Raw genomic sequence first — 22,813 nt, 5'->3', positions numbered from 1 at the left:
CACACACACACACACACACACACACACACACACACACACACACACACACACACACACACACACACACACACACACACACACACACACACACACACACACAGATGGCTAGCTTCCTGCCCAATATAACGTTTTGATCAAACTCTCTTCAAAATGATACAATGAACTGCACACAAAACAACAAACCACATCGTTGACATCCAGTGCCTACACTAACAACTTACGGATAGTCCAGCAGCAGCACTATGGGGTTGAGCTCCTTCCTGGGTCTGTAGTACGCTCGCAGGGGGACGATGAAGTTGTAGAGGCCGTTCCCCGCCGTCTCGGCAGACACGATGATCAGCTTGTTCTTGAAGCCGTACGCCTTGGCGTCCTCGAAGCTGTTATGCGTGCAGCCCTGCATGGACGCAGCAGACAGGTGAGTATTGTAACGCAGACTGAAATATTTTACTCTCACTATTAATAATCCATGACTATTCTTTTGAATAGTAATCGCTTAATCTGTCCTTGCAGAAACCTCAAATATATATACAGTAGATGGTCTATATTTAGAAACTTAAAATACAGCTAATCAACGCCTAATCTAAGCCTAGCCATCTAAAAATGTTCTCTTATAGACTAGTTATAACCCGATTTTAGCCATAGCCTAGCCGTTTAGACCTATTTTAGACATCTAATAGCCCGAAAAATGCTCAGTGGGAAATTGCAGCTTTAACTGTTCTGTGATCTTCCATTACAAACCACCGTTTTTAAATGTACAATGTATGTTAACAAGTTAGACGCATGCCGGGTAAATGACTCCATGAAGCTAAATATGTTTTAACCAGATTTTGAATTTTCTTCTTGCCTTCCTGAACGCCCTCGTTATTCACCTTGTCTAGACGAAGGCAGCAGAACGGAGCCTTCTGTGGGAGGAGGTGGCACAGGGTGGGCGAACTGCCGATGTAGGGCGAGTTGGGCGGGTAGCCCTTCACGAAGCTGAGAGGGAACAAACAACGGCGCGGTTAAAAGTCAGTGAGAGGCGTCTCAGACAGTGGGTAATATACCTTTTACACAGCAGCCATTACAGTAGGGTGAACGAACACAAGTGAACTTACGAGTGATACTAATTATTAGTGTTCCTTCTGTTCCATTCGGGGTCAAACAGAGTCAGGGTGCTGCTATTATGCATGTTGGAAACTAGAAAGGCTCTGCTACACTAAAAGGGAAAGGAGCCTTAATTAGTATAATTGGCGACACCTGCATTCACCATACTATTTTGATGCTAATGCAGTCTCTAGAGAGACAGACTGTTGGCTCACACAATTTTCAAAGATTTCCACCATACAGGCTTTATAGAAGCCCTGAAAGACTGCAAGACTGTAAAAAGGGGATGTCTGCGTCCATCCCCCGCACTTCTGTTTATTCTTTGCTGTCATGTACATTTGTCGTACTGTAAACCAAATTATTCAAAGCATATCTCGGTTGCCCTTGAAACGGAAATGACAAAGGATGACAACGTCCTTCAGAACAATTTCAGGGGCCACAGTTACAGACTCTTATGTATGTAGCATTGCAAGCATTGTGGTAAAGTTGTCAGGCTTGAGAGACGTGGCTGCTGTGAAAAACGACTATTAACGAACATCCATCTGTGCCAAATCCATATGCTCCAAAACTCTGTAATAACTTCTGTCTTTCTGTTTCTCCACAGCCTACCAGTACATTCTTCTCGCCACATGATGGCACTGTGGCGCCTCCTGATTTTCTCCATTGTTTTCCTTCTTTTATACCTATCTCTGCACTCACCCACCTGCGAACATCCAGTGCAAAATTGCCTCTGCCTCCCCCAAGCACGCCTGACGCCACTTAAAAGCAGTGAAAGAGGGAGAGAGGGCGGTGCGTTGCAGAGAGGGCCTAATGTGAGCTCGGGGCTGGTGGGGCCTTGCATTATGCCTCGCTCTGCGAACGCCTTCGGCGTCCGGGCCTAACTCAACTCTGACAGACTGCCGCTGGGGAGCGGCTCGTGTGGACTGCGATAGGGATATCGATGCTGCCCAAGGCACGTGTGCACAAGCTGTGCTGAAATGATCTAATCTACTGGCAGAAAATGGAGAGAGAGAAGAGAGTGTGAGACAAAGAGAGAAACAATTACTGTTATAAAAGAGAAGGAAGGTATCATTTACCTTCCTACATTTAATTTTGAAACTATATAGAGAGGAGAGGAGAGGAGAGGAGAGGAGAGGAGAGAAGAGAAGAGAAGAGAAGAGAAGAGAAGAGAAGAGAAGAGAAGAGAAGAGAAGAGACCTTTTCTATACTTAAAATCTACAAATCTAATATGTCCGGTGCGCAACCACGGCCCCCAACTAAGCATAACTCAGACTAAAAGTGAAGGTGAGACATCACTGGTGCTCTATTTAAATAGCATGACGTTAGCCTGTCTATGTCATGTGAGCTGATGGATGGGTGCTGGGGGTTGATGATGTCTGTGAGACAACGGTCATGTGCGCTGCCACGCCAGAGAAAATGTGCTGACCTATCAAGAACATGCCACGATGATGTCTTTTTTTATTTGGCAGCATCGGTGGCCTCTAAAGTGTGTCCATTGGTAGGTGTCACTCCCTACGACTGTTGACTGGACGTAAAGTATGTGTCCAGTTATGTGTCACAAACCGGCAAACGCTTTGACACTTTGTGAGTCCACAGCACACTGGTTGCATGTAACTGATTCCCAAACATGTTGTTCTGAGGGGCGCTAGGTTTGGATCACTCAATGTCCTGTGTACTGTATGAAGCTTGTGAGACATTCCCGAACAAGCTGCTATAGGTGGCACAGGCACTTGTGCGCCTAGCGAATCGCAGACGAGTGCTCGGGGCGGGGCTTTGATGGCAACTGGTTTGGGAATCGCTTACACACAAAAAAGAAGGAACATAAAGAAGGAGAGTTCACAGCACATGTTCTAAGCCTTCTTACTCCGCACTAGGAGGCAAACTGCAGCCTTTGATGGATGCATTTGATGGAACGCATTTTTACAAGTTCTGAGGTTGCGAGTTCTTTTGTAACCTGCCTGTGTGCGCATGCTTGTGTGACGATTGTAGTCTAGACTATTAAATACACTACATTTATAGGGGCTTTCTCAAAGGAATTTACAATGTATTTCACATTCACCCATTCACACACCGATGGCAGATGAAACCACGCAAGGTACCAACTCGCTCATTGGGAACAGTTAGGGGTTCAGTGTCTTGCTCAAGGACACTTTGACACACAGTCAGTAATCGAACCGGACACCTTTCGATTCCACCGTACTTCCTGTCCTGAGCCACAGCCACTCCTGTGTAATGTGGTCTGATAAGAGGTCTATTTAGTGTGGCAACCAGACTATAGTACTTGTCCGATTTAATTCCATCCATCCATCTATCAATCTTTCCCCCCTTATATCAAGCCGCGCTACTCCTCCCACAGTTTTGGTGGCACACACTTGGGCCATATGTCAAATAGACCAGCTTCATCGGGGAATCGATTCCTTGCATTTTGCTAAGACATACATTACATAGTTTTACTTTTCCCAAATATGGAGATGACTGACATAATAGATGTCTGACATCATAGACCACATGAGACTGAAACCAGTATGTCCATATATGGGGCATTCCAAGATATCTGCTTAATATTGATTACATCAGGGATCTCCATATGGGCATCAAAGGGACAAGGACTGACACAGAGATCTCCATATGTGACCATTAATGTATTAGTGAATACATTTCCCCCATTGACTTGAATGTGGGAAATTCTATCTTAGTAGCTTAATGACTAGTAGTACTAAAATGTTAGTCTTTTTTCATATCCAACATATTTGTATTTAGGTTAATAAAGTTAACATGCGTATAACTAAATGCATTTGAAATTAAATACAATTGTACATTTCAGGATTCCAATTAAAAAATAACAAAAATGATTCATGTTTCCAATTCAAAAGAAGCAAAAATAGCAGATCTACAAGCTCAAAACGCGTCGCAGTGCAATGTGTTTTGAGCTTGTAGATCTTCTATTTTTGCTTCTTTTGTATGAGATACTAGAAAGACAAAGTAGAACGTAGCAATATGCAATGTGGCCCTCAGAAGTGAAGGTGGAAATATAGTGGCCCTCTCCATCATCAAAGTTGCCCACCCCTGTTCTAGTCTAATACTGCCACTGGTCCAACCCCCCCCCCCCCCCCTCGGAGGCTTACTCTGACCCCACGGAGCCTTCCTCGTCCGACTGGGTGGTCTCGTCCTCCGACTGGTCACTGAGCAGGTCGCAGGGCAGGATGGCCGTGGAGTCGGCGATCTCCAGGACGGGCGCGATGCTGGGCCTTCGACTGCCGGAGCCGTTCTCCGTGGGCAGGGTCAGCTTGCTGCTGTCCTCAGGGGGGTCCGTGTTCTGGAGGTCTATGGCTACCGTGCCTGGGGAGAAGGGGTTTTTAGACTCTGATATGGCAATGCGCTCCAAGAACCGCAAAGCGTTTGGTATGGATCACGTGCGCACTGCATAGTACGCCTTCATTTATGGAACATGTGCACAGTACGCCTTAGGGCAGTGGTTCTCAAACTTTGAAATTTGAAGGTCTCCCTTTAACTTTGACGGTGTACAAATGGGACCCGTCAGGGTCCATTTGGTTCCATTTGTACACTGTCAAAGTTACACACTTGTATGGGTCCATTTAGACCCCAATTAAGGAACCTAGAGAGCCCCTGAGCTACAATAGTGGAAAATAACTGATCTACGAGCTCACAACGTGTCATGATGTGACCCGCTGCGTGCTTGTAGATCAGCTGTATTCTGCCGTGCGACACAGTCGTATGACAAAGTATAAAATGGGATTTAAGTGAGCTGCGCAGAGCAACTTCAGCCAGGAAACGCTTCGCGGTTGCTGGTGGCCGACAATTTGTCAGTCTCAGCTCTACACTTCTATCCTTAACCAATAACAAACTCACTCCGCTAATGGATTGGCCAATTGAAATGGGGAGGGTTACTTGCTCATTTATTGTTCACTGTCATTGTGCTGTTGCCGTTTCCAAGATGGACGCTCATCCTCCACCACCCCAGCTACCACCTGTTGTTTTGGATCTGCTTTAATGTAGTATGAGGGATTCAGAAGGCCTCCTATGTTGTAGGAGATGTACAGGTATAGTACATCTCCCCTACCAAGAGGCTATGTACAGTAAGTATAGAGAGTGTAGGGCTGGGAAAAATATATTGAAACCTATTTAATGTTGCTCATGTAGGTTAACTTAATTGAATCATCGAGAAGCAGTTTCCTCCCTATCTTTTTCCCCCTTATTATGAATCGAGTGAAGAATCTGATCAGTCTAAATCGATTACTCTGAATAACCACTTAACTTACTTTTTACAGTAAGTGTACAATGGTGGCATACACAAATGGTGAAAATAACTGATATAAAAGTTCACAACAAGTGAGCTTGAAATAATTGTGATATTGATTTGAAGTCATATCGCCTCGTTCTAATCTAGAGTGCTCCCTCAGAATACCTAAATGCAGATCCATTCATCTTTAAACCAGTCATTTTATTTTCATTTAGATATTTCAATTCAATTCATGAGTTTTCCTGACTGAAGAGTACAAATGGAACCAAATATAGGGTCCATTTGGTTCGATTTGCTCTTGGAGTTAAATTAGCACCGTCTAGGCTAGTCACACAGCATTTACTGTCGTATTAATAGGCTACAGTAGCCTCTGTATCGAACTGCACATCAGCAAGGGGTACATATCCAAATATTGGCGCATCGATCTTTGGGAGCACAGACCTACAGTAGAACCCAATGGCTTGCTCGAAAACCCAACGAAATCCTTTGAAACGTGAAAACCGAATGAAAATCTCTGAAACGTGAAAATCTAATGAACCACCCTAACACTACAATAAAGAATTGTAGTGCTATTAAATAAAAAATCGAACCTCTGTTCGAAGTGGAGCTGTGTGTGTGTGTGTGTGTGTGTGTGTGTGTGTGTGTGTGTGTGTGTGTGTGTGTATTGCAGTTGATGCTCAGGGCAGGCTAGACTCAACAGCACCTCTCTGGTCACCCAGGGTACTCAGGCTACACCAGAGGCTACATACAGACAGACAGACAGACAGACAGACAGACAGACAGACAGACAGACACACACCGCCACGTATAGGGAGCTTGTGTTCCACACAGCTCCAAAAACTGCATTTTTTAAAATAATGACATTGAAAGCTTATATGGCATAGCACAAGCTTTTAAGTGCAATTCTGTGCTATAGAATATATTCTATAGTCTCTATGTCTGAGAAATATTCTGTTATTCAACAGTTTAATACTACATTATAAAAACTCATTCATAAAATCTTTCATAAATCATAATCATAAAAAGGTGAGAATCATGTTCATCATCATCATCATCATCATCATCATCATCATCATCATCATAACCACCTTTATCCTGCCTGCTCTTCAATTGATCTGTTGGTGCTTAAAGAGCCACGGCCACTTTTATAAGACAAAGCTAAAGAACATGCAAGCAATCAACCATGTCAATAGTTGTATCAATATTGTACATGTTATGCATAACATATTAACAAAATGTATGTGCACTCATACTTACTTACAGCCCACTTTTATAAATAAATGAAAGCATTCTTGTTAAATAAGAGAAAATAATCAAAAACCCCAAATAATTAAAAACATAATATACGTATGCTACAGAGGTTCATCTACATGAACCATTTTAAGGACCATACCGGCGTCAACAATTGCGTATTCACACTGTTATCCATATATCATACATATGTAATCATAGACCATATTCCTATGAATGACTTTAGATTTTGAGTTCAGCTGCAATCAATCTTAGTAATTGCAAGGTTAAGACCAAGGATGTTTGAATTACGGTCCTTAACCATTCTGTTCTTCAGGGACTATTTTCGTCTAGACTTTATTCTAATCAGTCCACACTTTTAAATACATCCATCGTTAAAATTCAACGATAACGTAACTTCGTCAAAAAGATCAACAATTAAATTAAATTTACTGTGTTGGAATACCTATCTGGAGCTCATTTAAAGTGTCTTCGGGTAGATTTTCTTTATTCCCCTAACTGAAATCAATGTCACCCAATGGCTTGCTCAAAAATCGAACAAACCACAATAAAATCCTTAGTGTTTAATTTATTCATTTGTAACCATTCAGGGTCTGTAACACAGAGAGTGTACAAATGCAACTAAATGGAGCTGGTCTCTGAGCTAATTAACACTCAGGACTTTGGGAGAAAAAGGTAATTAATCATACAGTGAGTGGTATAAACAACAGGCCGCCGGTATGATCCTTTAGGTGGAAAATAACTACTTCTCCAACACAGCTAGAGGTACGGTACGGTACGGTACAGTATAGAGGTGCATTTAAGGGCTTTTCACACAGGAAGCGATTGACGCGCCTAGTAATTATTAAATAATTGCATGCCCGCGTCAACAGTTCAGTTGTGTTGAATGAACAGTGTTGGGCAGTAACTAATTACTAAGTAATATATTACTGTATTATTATTTATTCTTTCTCTTTGAGTAACTAATGAGATAGACACATTGCAATGCCTAACACTGGCGTTGAACTTTTTTCATAACAACATGAAACTGTCGAACTGCTTCTAAGGAGCGACGTGCGACCTCGCCGACCCAAGCGGGTATAATAGTGTCACTCCCTGTGTCAAAAGCCCTTAAACACTTGCCAGAAAGAATACAAGAACACTCGCCCCAAAACACACTCGCCTCGGGTCAAATCCGGTAACCTCGGAACGGTCGTCACCATGTATTTCTAAACGTAACCTCAGTGAAAACTATGCCGAAACCTGAACTTATTCCTAACCTTAACCTCAGTAAAAAAATATATATATACAAAAATACAAGAACAGCTGGGGAGAGAAAATGGGAGCGAGTGTGTTTTGGGGCGAGCGTTCCGGTTACCACCAGTAAATAGCCAATCTACAAGCTAAAAAAGAGCTTGTTAATTGGCTATTTCTGGTGTAAGAGATTCGGAACAGAAGGAAAGAATAGCAGACAGAGCAAGGACAGTTGCAACTAATAGGACCAGAGGGTGTGAGTGGTTCATCTATGTTAGACAGCACGACGCTGAACTCATCATGCAAACACTTACCATAGGAGGTGGACTGATCAACTTTACCAGGTCAAAGAAAAAAGGAAAAGATAATAAGGCACACAACAGCGGCCAAGACAGGAAAACAAAAACAAAAAGCATGTGAGAATAAATCATGCAGCAAATGTATACAACATCGACACAGCAATCACCATGGAAAAACCTTGCATCCTTACAAAAGGCCCCTTAACCACTTTCAAGTTGGTGTCCCTATTTTGGGCATATCATTATAGGCGATTATTGCCTATAATCTTTTTGCTATTCGGTGTAGGTAGGACAAAGTGTATCCATAAATGTGTGAAATCTCTGTGTCTGTACGTGTGAGTGAGTGAGTATAGTGAGTGAGTGAGTGTGTGAGTGAGTGAGTGAGTGAGTGAGTGAGTGAGTGAGTGAGTGAGTGAGTGAGTGAGTGAGTGAGTGAGTGTCCTAGTCCACCACGTATCTTGAGAAAAGGGTGACAGACCGACTTCAAACTGGGCGTGAGTATTGGAGGGACCCCGAGCGGGAAGTGTCAGATCAGCAAAAAAAAATCACTAAATCATAGGGCTAAAGTGGTTAAAAGTGTCTAAACAAAAAAATCAAACCATCATTTCGAATTGGAGCGGTGAATTTGAGCATCTATACCCTGTGTGTCTAGGCTGTGCAACAGTGCCCTTCTCAATCTGTTCCTGACAGTACAGTACTGGTGTGTCTAGGCTGCACAACAGTGCCATCTTCTGGTCACCCAGCGGTATTGCAGCTATTTATGCTGAACGGGACAGGGGGACAGGGCATGACAGAGACACACAAAGCTATCCATTGGGTGCGCTGTTCCACCGCTCCAAAAAGAACATCCTACACAATGTCACCACAAACACAACAGCCATACCATACCTACTGAACTCATTTAATAACCTACAGCAACCACTGCCTCCCCCCACCTACCCGCCCTCCCTCCCACCCAACCATTTCTCACCCATGCTGGCGATGATGCTCTGCACGGGCAGCCTGGAGGGGGCGTCGTAGAGGCCCGCGATGGTCAGGCCCTTGTTCTGCTTCTCCTCCTGCTTGAAGATGAAGGCGGAGTTCTCCTCCTTGGTGATGTTGATGTAGTAGCAGGTGTCCGGGGCGGCCATGATGTGGCGCGGACCCGGGTTCAACAGGATGCTCTTGTTGTCCTCCCTCTTCACGCCGATCAGACACACGCCGTACCTGAGACGGAGGAGGGGTTACTGTAGTCTCAATTACTTTATTTTATTTTTTCTCTAATGAAACAAATCATCGCGGTCGGGCAGAAACCTTGTATCTCCAAGTTTCAAATGGGTGCGCATGTTTTTTCGTCGTAAAGTAAAGCCATGCTTCATCATGGGTAGGCAGGTTTGGACATTTCAAAACGCTTGCCCAGCAGTCTGCCGTCACCCATGTGCATGCGCCCATGTGTGTGACCTTGCCCTTAGTGAGTCTTACTAGTGGAGTAAAAGTATAATATTTGCCTCTGAGATGAAGTGGAGTAGAAGTAAAAGTATTGAAATTGGGAAAAGACTCCAGCAATGCAAGTACCTTGAAACTTTAAGTGCAGTACTTGAGTACCCTACATAGTTACTCACTAACTTTCCACCACTGAGTGGGGGATACTAACTTCTTGTGTGCGTGGAAGGAGGCGTATGTGAAGCTCTTCCCGTCGTACTCTCCAAAGAACTTGCTGTCACAGAGGCGGATGTGGTAGACCTCGTTCCCCGAGCAGCGTCCGTACGTCCTCTGCCACTGCTCCGGAGACGTCTGTCCTTCCCTGCAACGAACGGCACATATCCACATTTCAGAGGTCCGAGTCGCCTCGCTTGGCTCTTTCTCTTTGTACACAATGAGTGTGCAGTCTTTGAACAGTGATTTACTGCTGAAAACAGCAGGCAGCTGAATTATACGTTCGGGTCTTGAGCTGGATTGACGTCAGGGAGACGCAATAAAACTTTATTTATCCCCGGGAAGGAATTGGAGAGTTAAGCCCTTTGCACACAGCCGCGTTTATCCGCACGGATAAAACGGACAATTTCATTTTTTTAAAAGAAAACAATGATTCTCTACGACCTCATGCACACCAGATCCGAATTAGCCGTGCGACGAGTGGCTGCGGCCGTGCGTTTTTTTCTCGATCGAACCCAGTTCGATTTGTGCGTCTTGTCGCATGCGGTAAGAAACTCATCACTCCTTTTATGACTCCTTTTGGGATCCGCAGCGCCGATTCCGCACAGCCTTGCACACCAAATCCAATGCGTTTTATTCATACAGCAAACGGAAGAAACGCAACTGTCCTGTGTGCAAAGGGCTTAACTCTCTAACTTTTTTTCACACCTAAAACGCGAGCAAAACTTTTCGAAAAGATTTGCCGCAGTGTGTCGCCTTTCATTTCCCCCCCTTTGACACAGAGATCCGTCTGGCCTGGATAGGTTATAAGTAGCCTACGTCCATTTTTCCTGGGTGTTTCTCTTCCATCCCTTTACATCTCTCCTCCCAGTAATTATTCGTGCAGAAGATATGAGAGACCAGAGGCCAAGAGAACAACGCCATGAGGACATTCTCACAGAGTGGTTCAACCGCCTCGCCACTTTTAATCAGTCTGATGACCTTTGGATTAACACTGTGCTGTGGCTGTCTCATGAATACCGCCCTGCGTCCTCCCTTCATAAAGGAAATTACAACACTAAAAAGTGAGGATGACTTGTTACCGGTATATCACCTTCCACACAGTGCACCAATAAATAAAAAAACACAAGAGCAGTATAGATTTATGGCCGAAACGTGCACCAAGGTAATGTTTGCTGCGGTGCATTTAGTCATGATTCATGGCAATGCCCGTCTGCTCACTGACAAGTTTCTGAATTGTCGTGGGTATACAGTACGTCAGGGGTTTTCAACAGGGGGTCCAGGACCCCTAGGGGGTCCTCAGAGTTACTACAGGGGGGCCCCCAAATCTTAGTGTGATAGGATCATGTTTTTTACATTAACCATTTGAATCCTAGCATCCCTATTCTGAGTGGAACATTAGCCAAAAATAGCCGATCTACAAGCTTACAACGCGAGGCGTTGTAAGCTTGAAAATACACATTACTACAACATGATAGTGTTGGAGTAAACAAGTCTAAGCTGTCTAAGAAATCTATGAACATTTTGGTTTTCAAATGGGCGCAGCGGCCCTGCAGGGTTTCGGAGACGAGAATACAATTAATGAATTAATCTTTTAAACAAATATATATCCATATAAAAAAAATCTATTCAAATTCAATTCATACGGTTATTGTGCCACTTTACCTATTTTGGGCATGTCATAATTGTCAAACATTGTTCAAAAATATATAATTTTTTATCCCTTGCCCATTTCACGATAGAGTTATGCAGTCAAGAGGTTATTTGGAAGTGTTTCTGGAGGGAAAATGCCTGCTGAGGCAGGAAGTTTTTCCCCAAAAATCAATGGTGCCGGAGGACTTAATGATGAAGCTGATGGTTAATTGATCAACTGAGTTGATCAGTGGAGTGTATTACTCACTGTCCTCGGGAGGTGTGGACCAGGAGGGTGACCAGGGTGGACGTGGCAGGACAGACGCAGTTCAGGGCCAGCATGGCGTACTTGAACTCCTCTTCACACACCACATGATCTGATGGAGACAATATTATTGTCACACAATCCAGTGAGAGATGAAAAAAACAGTAACACTCCCTTAATCGGGAGATAAGCGACCGCCAGGTCGCATGTAAAAAATGGGCCTGATGGTGGCGCTAAATGATCCATGATCCATGTTGATGACATGACTCTAGACATACTGTGTACTGATTTGTGTGATTTTAGGGCAAAATTTGTAGGAGCAGATTCCAAAAATGTGTTTTGCATAAATCAGCCTCATGGTGGCGCTAGAAGATGGCCATGTGAGAAATGAAAGTGGTGGAAGTAGTGGTTTGGCAGCCAAGGAGTGTGTGTGCAAAGTTTGGCATGGATCGGGGCAACGGTGGCATAGATATGAAAAGGGCAAAAGTGTGATGTGTGACGTGACTATCTTTGAACAAATGTTCAGTTGTTGCAGAAGTTGTGACTTTAGGGCTGCAGACAAGCATCCATACCAGGTGGTACTACAGTACTGAAGAACACTCATAATGACAGAAGTGAAAAACATAAGAAGAATCTGTCTACTAGCACCAAATGATCTTAAACGGCAAAGGAAGTAGATTCTTTGCTTTGTTTCTTACACACAGATTCAATCTGATCTTTCCATGACAAAAGATGGTCTATACTACTCCGAGGTATGTATACGAACATACCTGGTTGATCTGTTCACCATGAATAGTAATGGGAGATCTGTGTGTATCTAGTGGTGCACCAAAAACAATCTCTTGCTGACGGTCGCAACTAAACAAAAACATCCCCAGATGACAGTAAAGTGACTAAGTGACAAACATTTAAGACCGTTTTATTCCATAAAAAAGAAAAGAGAGAGAAAAAAAAAGACCATTACAGCATCAAAAGTAGAAACTATGCTATAAAAACTGGTCAAACCGTGGCCAAATTGTCAAATCATACGGGCTGGGTTCGACACCTGTCAGCAGGGAGTGCGACGAAGGCCCTACGTCACTGGCAGTTATGTCGCATTTCTGATAATTCACTTCCTATTCTCGAATACGTTTATGGAAACATGACTACTGTGTGTGGGGTGAAATTCATTGGCATGATGACTTCTTTGGGGAGGAAAAAGTGGGTAAAAAACTATTGGCAACACTAAACAAGAAGAAACAAGAAAAAAGTGGTTAAAGCTAGGGTCACAACTTATTCAAGACAGAACCGCTCTGAACTCACCAGCAAACTTTACATGGAATTTATTTTCTGGTTTGAGGATTTGGACGTAGAGAGGGCAGTTTGGGGCGAAATCCTTTACAGCCCAAGCTCTCAAAATGGTCTGGTGGTCCTGTCATGGAAAAATACACCTTTTATGTAAAACTCTCCACTTGCTGTACAATACACTTAATCACTCAACCGCAAACTTTATTTTATGAACCCTCAAATGTGCTTTAGAGATGTGACACTTCTTAATGTGATCATAGCTGTGTCTGAAACAAGAAACTAATTGCTCTGTAGACTCAATCATCACGATCTGAAAGTATAGAGGGCTCAAGAGTCGAAGATAAACAATAGGGTTTATTTGTCACTCATACAGGTATACAGCAAATAGCAGTGAAATATTAGTAAATTAGTTCAGTTGGTTCAATTTGGGAACTGATGGGTAGAGCCCGATAGATGCTCGATTTTTGGGTCTGTTCTTGATTTTGGAGAGTCCTACCCAGACCACTGATGTTTTGGCTGATATTTTGTCAAGTGCAATCATTTCGAATCTTACAGTAGATTAACTGAACTTAGATTTGATTCAAGTTTTGAGAACATTTGAGAACAAACATAAGCAGACATTGAATTGATTGATTGAAGAATTTATTAGAAGTTTGCAATAGAAAAAAGTACAGTTTCATGACAGTACAAATCACTGGTACAAGTTCTACTAAAAGGAGATCCTAGAAAGCCGAGGCTTATTTCCACAGGAACCACACTTTAAGTATCTCATATAACATTGAAAGACAGACGGATAGAACATAGTACTTTATCTAACATAGAAACAAATAACCGCAGATACAAATGTTTACTCACTGCGGCCGTTCTGTCCACCTCGTTCCTGCTGCTGAGGATGAAGCAGGCCTCTCCGTCGTCCATCCTGTGGAGATCACAGGAGAGAAAGTGTGAGGTGTGTGTGTGTGTGTGTGTACAATATGTGCACTTGTATGACTCTTCACATGGGGTCATTGTCATGGCTAAGGAAGATTTTTCTGAGCCAAGGTTACAATTAGTGACAGATTAAGGTGGAGGTCAGTGTTAGGAGTAGGTATTTAAGCGACAGGTTTAGGCACATGGGTTGGGGTTAGAATTGGGGGACAGAATGTGAATTTGTAATGAATGTGTTACATTTTGTGTTATATTATGCTGAGATGGTTCAGTGCTGCTATTGACAACAGGTCGCCCGGCCCTTGTCAATCCTGGTAGCTGTTGGCAGATTGGTTCTAATCCGGGCCTCTCTGTCACTCTCATTACATTTCCCAGAAAACTAAAGGCAGAGTATGTTAATGTTGTGCTTATGCGCAACATTGAAGCAATATGCACCTGCAAGCCTATTACATTCATGTTCCTTCCTCCAGTAGTTGGCAATACATTCAACAGAATCAAAAGCTTTATTAGAACAACATAATTATGTCTTATAAAGCTCACTGAAATCAAATCACTGGCACAAACGTTTTTCTTTTTCAATAACATGACTCTCGTCTCTCTCTCTCTCTCTCTCTCTCTCTCTCTCTCTCTCTCTCTCTCTCTCTCTCTCTCTCTCGCGAGAAGTGAATTCAGGTCAGGTCCTGCTAGAATCGATAAGATAATTTATAAGCCAGAACCTTATTGAATTCCTGATACTCAATATCTTCGCTTCGGAATTCCAACCCTCCATGCAGTTAGAAGCCCACATTGATGTGTTTTCAGTGCACAATACCTGCTTGCAATGATATCAGGCTTAACAGCGGTAAACATAATTCCCATCTCACATAAAACTGCCATATTCTCGGAGCTCGTCAGAGCTATGATGCCTCAACACTAGCAGAACAAATCTATTAGCATATGGGGTCAGGTGTGGTTTCAGGGCTTGCTTGGCTGAGCAGTATATTGCTTATTGGATTTCAGAGCGCGAAATGGCTACAGCATTTTATCACCTGCACAATATTCTATGCATTGAGGGAGGATGATGCACATGGGTAAATTTATGCCTTTGTTTTCACAATCCTATGTGACAGGCTCTATTTCACACTTCACACTCAATAATAACGTTGCCACTTGCAACATAAAGAAGCACACGCATATGCATCAGTGAGCCACAATGACCTCTGAAGCTACAATAATACATGCACGGAGAACAGTCAGTCTACATCGCTGCTGTAATTCTGAGTGCCAGACACATTCTAATGTGATTCTCTCTGGCTATAATTTCTGATATTATAGTCCTTCACTTGGCTGTAGATGAGCCATGGTTGTTGTGATCGCATTACACTGACACACAAACAAGAGGACAACCAACTGGCTATTGTCACTGTCGGGCAGAAACCTTGTATCTCCATATTGCATATTTTTTATGTTTTTATGTTTGTTTATTTTGTTTATAAATTAATTCCCTATTTTATACATTCTTACTTGAATACAAAACTCAAACAAAGGCAGGAGATGAAGCTTTACTTGGTAGTGCAACAGAAAACCTGACACTAATAAAATATAATAACAACAGTAGGTCCATTGGAATACAGTTTCTTTTTTCTTTTTCCAGAACAGTAATGGGTTTGGACATATAGGTTTCCACTAGACAGTGGTGTTTCCATAAAACAATTTTTTTGCGCATTAAGGCTTTTGTGCATAAATCTTTTTATGGAAACACTTCGAATAAATTCGAATAAACTTTCATTATTCGCAAAAACATTTATGCGCTTAGAGGAGGTGGATTTTGAGGCTTTATCAAAAAAAGGAAATGTGCAAAAGGGAAATGGAAACACTAAGCAAATAGGTTTTCAATTAAATACATTGAACTTGCATGATATCGATTTGGCTGAAGGGAGCTACTAACTTGTTGGCGCCGTGTTCCCCACTACTGTACCTTGCATTGGATGTTTATTTTACAGCACTGTTGTGTGCACTGTGAACTGTGCAGTGCAAGCCTAGTCCGTCACATAACACCAGTAAGACTCCCTAATCGGGAGATAAGCGACCGTCAGGTCGCAGCGTGACTTTAGGGCAAAATGTGTAGGAGCAGTGTCCAAAAATGTGTTTGAAAAAATCGGCCAGATGGTGGCGCTATATGGGACAGATCCATGTTGATGACATGAGTGTAGACATACTGTGTACCGATTTGCGTGATTTTAGGGCAAAATCTGTAGGAGCAGTGTCCAAAAATGTTTTTGAAAAAATCGGCCTGATGGTGGCGCTATATGGGAGAGATCCATGTTGATGACATGAGTGTAGACATACTGTGTACCGATTTGCGTGATTTTAGGGCAAAATCTGTAGGAGCAGTGTCCAAAAATGTGTTTGAAAAAATGGGTCTAATGGTGGCGCTATATGGGACAGATTCATGTTGACGTCTCTCTTGGCGCCGCCGAGGCGGACGCATGGGTACCGGCCCCGGCTCTCCCGGTCGCTCCTAGCCCGAGTTACGGCATTTTATGTGTGCTGCAGTGGCGGGGGTCCTCCACTAGGGGCATCCATTCTGGAGCACCAGGAGTCGGTGGTCCCCAGGAATTCCCCGTGAACAGCCCCGTTTGGGTGGTCATTTGGTCATTTTTGCACTTTTTGGCGGCGGTGGAAGTGGGTCCCTGGGGGTCCCTGGAGCTCCGGGGGTCCCTGGTGGGGTGGAGGTTGTGGATTGGCAGGCAAGGAGTGTGTGTGCAAAGTTTGGCATGGATTGGGGTAACGGTGGCGGAGATATGAGTTGGGGAAAAGTGTGACATGACGGACAGACTGACTGACAGACTGACTGACTGACTGACAGACAGCCGGTGGAGGTTTTGGTAGTAAATGCGACCTGACGGTAAGTAAATCCTGGCTAACACTTTGTCGACACACTGTGTTGCGTGCCAAAAGTGGCCGATCTACAAGCTCACAGCACCTCGCATCCACAACGCGTTGTGAGCTTGCAGCTGGGTAGTCTTGCCACCTTCCAGACGCAGAGGTCTCCCAAGAATCGCATTTCAACAGTGGATGGAAGCAGGCTTAATTTTCTTTTTCTTTTTTCAAATTTCTGAAAATGTGCTTCCTATTTTCGAAAAGGCTTATGGAAACGCAGCTACTGACTGTCTGGCTTGTCTCTGGACAGGCAGATGGTGGTAGTCCGGAGATTAGTAGTCAGTGACACAAAGAAATTGTACCTGGAACACTATCAAATTGAAGCTGATAAATGGGGAGTCTTTCCTGATTACCTGAAATTGGCAACCCACCTTTTTCTGTCTTACTAAAGAGCTGAAGAGAGGGGGGAGACCCCTCTACAGATATGATTACTATGAGAATATAGAGACCTTTTAACCAAGATAATCAATTACTGTACCCTAACTTTAAACCACAAAGGGAATTTGATTAATTGCTTAATGGATGCTTTTAGCTGATGTGGGGTTTTAGTTATGTGGTATTCTAAAAGATATCCATCGCATCATTTCCATAATAAAAGAAAATGTAGCTTTCAGCTGCCAGTAGGCTTATTGCTTTACATCCACAGTATCAATGGATGTTTCATGGGCCCGATCTATCACAGCTTCACAACGCCTGTCATCTACAAACACTGGCCGTACAGTGTGTGTGTGTGTGTGTGTGTGTGTGTGTGTGTGTGTGTGTGTGTGTGTGTGTGTGTGTGTGTGTGTGTGTGTGTGTGTGTGTGTGTGTGTGTGTGTGTGTGTGTGTGTGTGTGTGTGTGTGTGTGTGTGTGTGTGTTTGCAGTACCTTGTTTATTTAAACACTTTCAATCTGGCCTACCCATTTTGGGCATTTCATAGGCGATTTGACTGAATGGCCCTCATGATAGGAATGTGTAACTCACTTGCCCCTCATGATAGGAATGTGTAACTCACTTGCCCCTCATGATAGGAATGTGTAACTCACTTGCCCCTCATGATAGGAATGTGTAACTCACTTGGCCCTCATTGCGACGCAGTATACCACGAGAAATGTCACAGCTTGTCAGTCAAGCAGTCAGTCAGTCAGTCAGTCAGTCAGTCAGTCAGTCAGTCAGTCAGTCAGTCAGTAAGTACACATTTTTACAGTCTATGGTTTGTGTATGGTTCTATGGGTTTGTTGCTCTGACATCATGCTCTGAGCTCTGAATATTTTATACCCATATAGTCGACAATGTGATGTCAGAACATGCCCATATATGGGCATTCCCAGATCACACTTGCAAATTAATTACGTCCTTGTCCGTTCTATGGGTTTGTGTATGGTTCTATGGGTTTGCCGCTCTGACATCTCACTCTGGCTTGATGTCCCTTTTATGCCCATATCTTTTATGCCCATATCTTTTATGCCCATAATAGTCGACAATGTGATGTCAGAAGAACAGAAGAAGCATTCACAGATCACACTTGCAAATACGTCCTTGTCCATTTTATGCCCATATATGGAGATCCCTGTCCTGATGTCAACAATATTAAGGGCATATCTGGGAATGCCCATATTTGGTAATGCCCATATATGGGCATGTTCTTACATCACATTGTTGACTATCATGCAGGGATCTCCATATATGGGTAACTGGTCCGATATACGTATATCACTGGCCAGATGGTCAAGAATTGGCATGACCTCGCCCTGAGGCGTCTTACTAGTGATAAGAATGTCTAACTCACTTGGCCTATAGCCACATGATAAGAATGTCTAACTCACTTGGCCCTCATGAGGTCCTGGTCTTTGAGGGCGGAGCCCTGGAGGTAGATGACCCTCTGGGACCACAGAGGGATCTGGAGGATCCGTCGCACCTGGATGTCCATCTCTGTCGGACACAGGATCACCACATAGTAGTCCTGCACGGCCCACAAGAACACACTGTCAAATCCTCAGTCAGGGGCGTCATGTGGGTCATCAGAGGATGGCAATTGCATCTCAATGGTACATCTCAATGTATCTTTAAAGTGATCCCTGACTAATACGACAAATATGCCTTAATACATTATAAGTGTCCTCTATAACTACAATGTAAAATTAAAAACACCTCAATTATTGTATTTCTTCTAGAAATAGCTAATCTTTCACTCAATAGGGGAAATGCCCGTCGCAAGTTGATGATGTCATAAATGTCAAGTGTGATCTATCCCTATGGAATTAATGGCATGCATGTGAAAATAAAAACAAACTTAATACTTCCTATGGTTAATATGAGCATCAAATCAATATTTCAAATGTGTTTGTGTTTTGTTTTTTTCCACATGCATGCCATAAAAATGACACATGACATTTATGACATCATCAACATGCGACAGGCATTTCCCCTACTGAGTGAAAGATTAGCTATTTCTAGAAGAAATAAAATATTTAAGGTGTTTTTAATTTTACATTGTAGTTATAGAGGACAATTATAATGTTTTAAGGCATATTTGTCGTATTAGTCAGGGATCACTTTAACAAATCTTCATGGTAGAGTATGTTAACACAATATACTTCAACCCAGGGGTCTTCAACATGGGGTCCGGGACCCCTAGGGGGTCCTTAGAGTTACTGCAGGGGGCCGCCAAATCCTTGTGTGATAGGATAATTATTTTAAATTAACAACTTCAACCCTCGCATCCCTATTCCGAGGAGAACTTTAACCAAAAATAGCCGATCTACAAGTTCTCAACGGCTCAACGCCTCACGCTGTGAGGCGTTGAGAGCTTTTAGATCTGCTATTTTTGGCTAATAGGTTTGGTGTAGAGGTAATTTACGATTTAAGTGGTTAAATGTCAATAAATGTCTGAAAAATTACACAATTAACACAAATTCAACGTAGACTGATGACAGTGAGGTCAAACAAGTCTATGAAGATTGTAACTTAAATCGATATTTTGTATAGCCACCCTTAGAATACAAGTCATCTAATATCCCTGCAATGTTCTTGGATTACCTGAAATGAGTTCCTGTTTCTCCCTCACATGCCAGTGTTTACATTCTCCAGGGAAAATAAACACACTGTGACGTCAAGTCGTTCACAGTCAAAAGTGTATTAATGCCTTCTCTTCTGTTTGGTCCAAGTGTTGCTAAAGTTTGTCGATGTCCCTTGTAGTCTAGATTTGTAAATAACAATTAAAAAAATGTCACCTTAACTAAACTGTGGTATACAGTACTGTGGTGTTGTAAGGTAAGGTAGCTGCTGATAAAGGCAGATAATGGTGCATATAATATGCCATGCATAAACTGTACAGTACGTACATTCTACTTACGCTGATCCATTTTTATTACCCAGTTTAGCATACAACTATTGACTCCTTTTGTTTGCTCTTGTTTTCTCTCTCTCTGTGTCTTTCTTTTTTTTCCCTTACCATTATTACTACCTATTGCTGCTGCATTGTCTGAAGGAATCCAGACGAAAATGCTCATGCACATGCACAAAATGTAGCAAATTGCAATCAAGAACACCCTTGAACCTTGAATCAAATCTGATCCTACAGTTCAGGGGTCTTCAACGTTTTCAGGCCGGGGACCCCAAACTGATGGGGAGATGGAGCAGGGACCCCCTACCACCTTGTAGGGTGGGGGGTCGGGGCTACGACATATTTTTTATTTTAAACATGTACAAGTTACAGCGAGCAGGGTGGGCCGTACCACTACCATTTCTAAACATACTACTTACTGAGAACCAATGTCAATAATATCAACAAGCTGTCAATTGCATAGTAATCATGTATTCAAGCTATTCAAAATGGATAGAATCATGGTTTATCTTTTAACATAAATGTGAAAAATGAAAAAAAAAAAAAAAAAAAAAAACATTTTTTGAAATCTTTTTTTTTTAAGCAATAATTTCGCGACCCCCTGCAGTACCTCCGTGGAGCCCCTAGGGGTCGCGGACCCCCTGTTGAAGACCCCTGCTACAGTTGTTAAGCCCTACAACCTCTGCCCCAGTGTTGTACAGTACAGTATACTGTACCTGCAGTCGGGGGTGAGCGTAGAACTCGTTGAGGAAGTCCATGAGGAGGTCGATCTTCAGCGAGCTGACACACAGCACCACATGCTTCTCTGTCTGGGCGCGGTGGCGGCTGTAGTTCCCCCCAGACTTCTGTCTCTCCATCCACAAGAAGGCCAGCTCCTCAAACTACACGTGCACACATGCACACACGCACGCGCGCATGCACACACGCACGCACGCGCGCACGCACGCACGCACACACACACACACACACACACACACACACACACACACACACACACACACACACACACACACACACACGCGCGCGCACACACACACACACACACACACACACACACACACACACACACACACACACACACACACACACACACACACCAACAAAGAGGCATCAACAAAAAGGTTAATGCTTAATTTATATGCCGTTTTTAAACACAGGCCCCCATTTTGTCACCGGCGTAACAACATGCCCCCACTTAGCAGGGAGATCAAAGCGTGACATAACTCTTATTCTCTCCATGGGTCTGATAGGTAACAGTGTGTTGAACTACACTGCATGCTGACCATATTCCCTTAGCCTAAAAAAGGTAAAATGATAAAGTCTCAATACACCCTCTTCAGGGTGGGTGTTCAACACGGCTCGTGAGCACAGCATCAACAAGAGAGAAGTAACCATCTATCTCTGTGTTCTATACACTAGTGATTGATTGATTGAAGACTTTATTAGAAGTTTGCATAGAAAAAGGTACAGTTTCATGACGGTACAGTTCACTGGTACAAGGTCTACTAAAAGGAGATCCATGAAAAGACTAAGCTTATTTCCACTGGAAACCATTGAAGTATCTCATATAACATTGAATGACAGACAAATAGAACCAGGGGCGCTGGAAGTGGGGTGCTGAGGGAGCTGCAGCTCCCCTGGTGGTGGGAAAAAAAAATCTTTTTTTTTTTTTTTTTTTAAATAAGCCTATATATACACACACACAGAGCTATATTAAAACAATAATATATTTGACTTTGGGGAATAAAATATGTTGAAAAAAGGTAGGCCTATTTGATTATCACATGGTGACCTAATCACATGGTCACCTTGCCACTTCCGGTCAGAAGGGAAGTCAAATTTAAATCCCGCTTTGATGGCACACCAAAGTCTATTTATTTGAGAACTAGAAACTGTCTGTAGGCTCATTGTTGCAAACTAACACCGTTGTATATGGGGAATAAAAAACTGTAGAAAACTGTTACAAAAATAATACCCGATTTTGTAGTGTGTGCGTGAGTGACTGTGTGTGTGCATGCGTGCTGTGTGTTGCACTGTGTGCTAAAATAACTAGTAACTATATAGCTCCTTGTTACACCGTTGTGCGGGGAATAAGCACCCGAAACCGTAATAAAAATAACCCAAAACCGGATAAAAAACATGAATTTTTCGGCGTGCGGCCTCTGGCCGCACGCATGAACTCCTCCAGGCTCAGCTCCCCTTGGGATTTGGGAGTTCCAGCGCCCCTGAATAGAACACAGTACTATGCAGTAGATATGTAAAGAAAAACAAAAAAGAAGACAGTAAGTCTAAAACAAACAGTATATACAAAGAAGGGGCAGGGGAGGGTAGGGTTGGGCTAGGTTCATTTTTTACCAGTTGCGAACGGCTGCTGCCTGTAAGTGGTTTTTCAGGGCAATTTTAAAAGATGCTAGTGATCCACACTCCTTTATGGCCTTCGGTAAGGCTTTCCACATTTTGGTGGTATAGCAGAAAAAAGAGTTTTGACCCTTTGTTGGTTTTGACTCTGGGTTGAAAGTGATCTGTGGCGCTGCCTCTGGTGTTGTAATTATGGACATCCTTAATGTTTATAAAGTATTTTGATAGGTACTTGGGTATCATAGTGGTGTAGTGTATCTTGTACACCAGGCCCATTGCAAGTTGCTGTACTCTGTCATCTACTCTGAGCCACCCCACTCTTAACTGGTGAGTA

At 43.0% G+C, this 22,813-nt stretch overlaps 1 protein-coding gene across 1 annotated transcript in view; it reads right to left on the bottom strand.

The window, feature by feature from the left end:
- kcnt1b (potassium sodium-activated channel subfamily T member 1b) overlaps positions 1 to 22,813 on the bottom strand; it is a gene marked incomplete at both ends in the record, with an annotated part of 144,848 nt that overhangs the window by 21,888 nt on the left and 100,147 nt on the right. The window contains 10 exons of the mRNA XM_080738727.1: positions 222 to 394; positions 870 to 975; positions 4,209 to 4,446; positions 9,098 to 9,333; positions 9,761 to 9,910; positions 11,663 to 11,771; positions 12,962 to 13,070; positions 13,802 to 13,865; positions 18,602 to 18,738; positions 20,838 to 21,002. Of these exons, the coding sequence (XP_080594853.1) occupies positions 222 to 394; positions 870 to 975; positions 4,209 to 4,446; positions 9,098 to 9,333; positions 9,761 to 9,910; positions 11,663 to 11,771; positions 12,962 to 13,070; positions 13,802 to 13,865; positions 18,602 to 18,738; positions 20,838 to 21,002 (1,487 nt within the window). The remainder of the gene's footprint in view (positions 1 to 221; positions 395 to 869; positions 976 to 4,208; positions 4,447 to 9,097; positions 9,334 to 9,760; positions 9,911 to 11,662; positions 11,772 to 12,961; positions 13,071 to 13,801; positions 13,866 to 18,601; positions 18,739 to 20,837; positions 21,003 to 22,813) is intronic.

The sequence above is a fragment of the Nannobrachium achirus genome (assembly GCF_963921795.1).
Source record: "Nannobrachium achirus genome assembly, chromosome: 12".
NCBI classification, from domain to species: domain Eukaryota; kingdom Metazoa; phylum Chordata; class Actinopteri; order Myctophiformes; family Myctophidae; genus Nannobrachium; species Nannobrachium achirus.
Note: the sequence above shows the minus strand (reverse complement) of the source record. Positions and strands in the feature narration are given on the sequence as shown.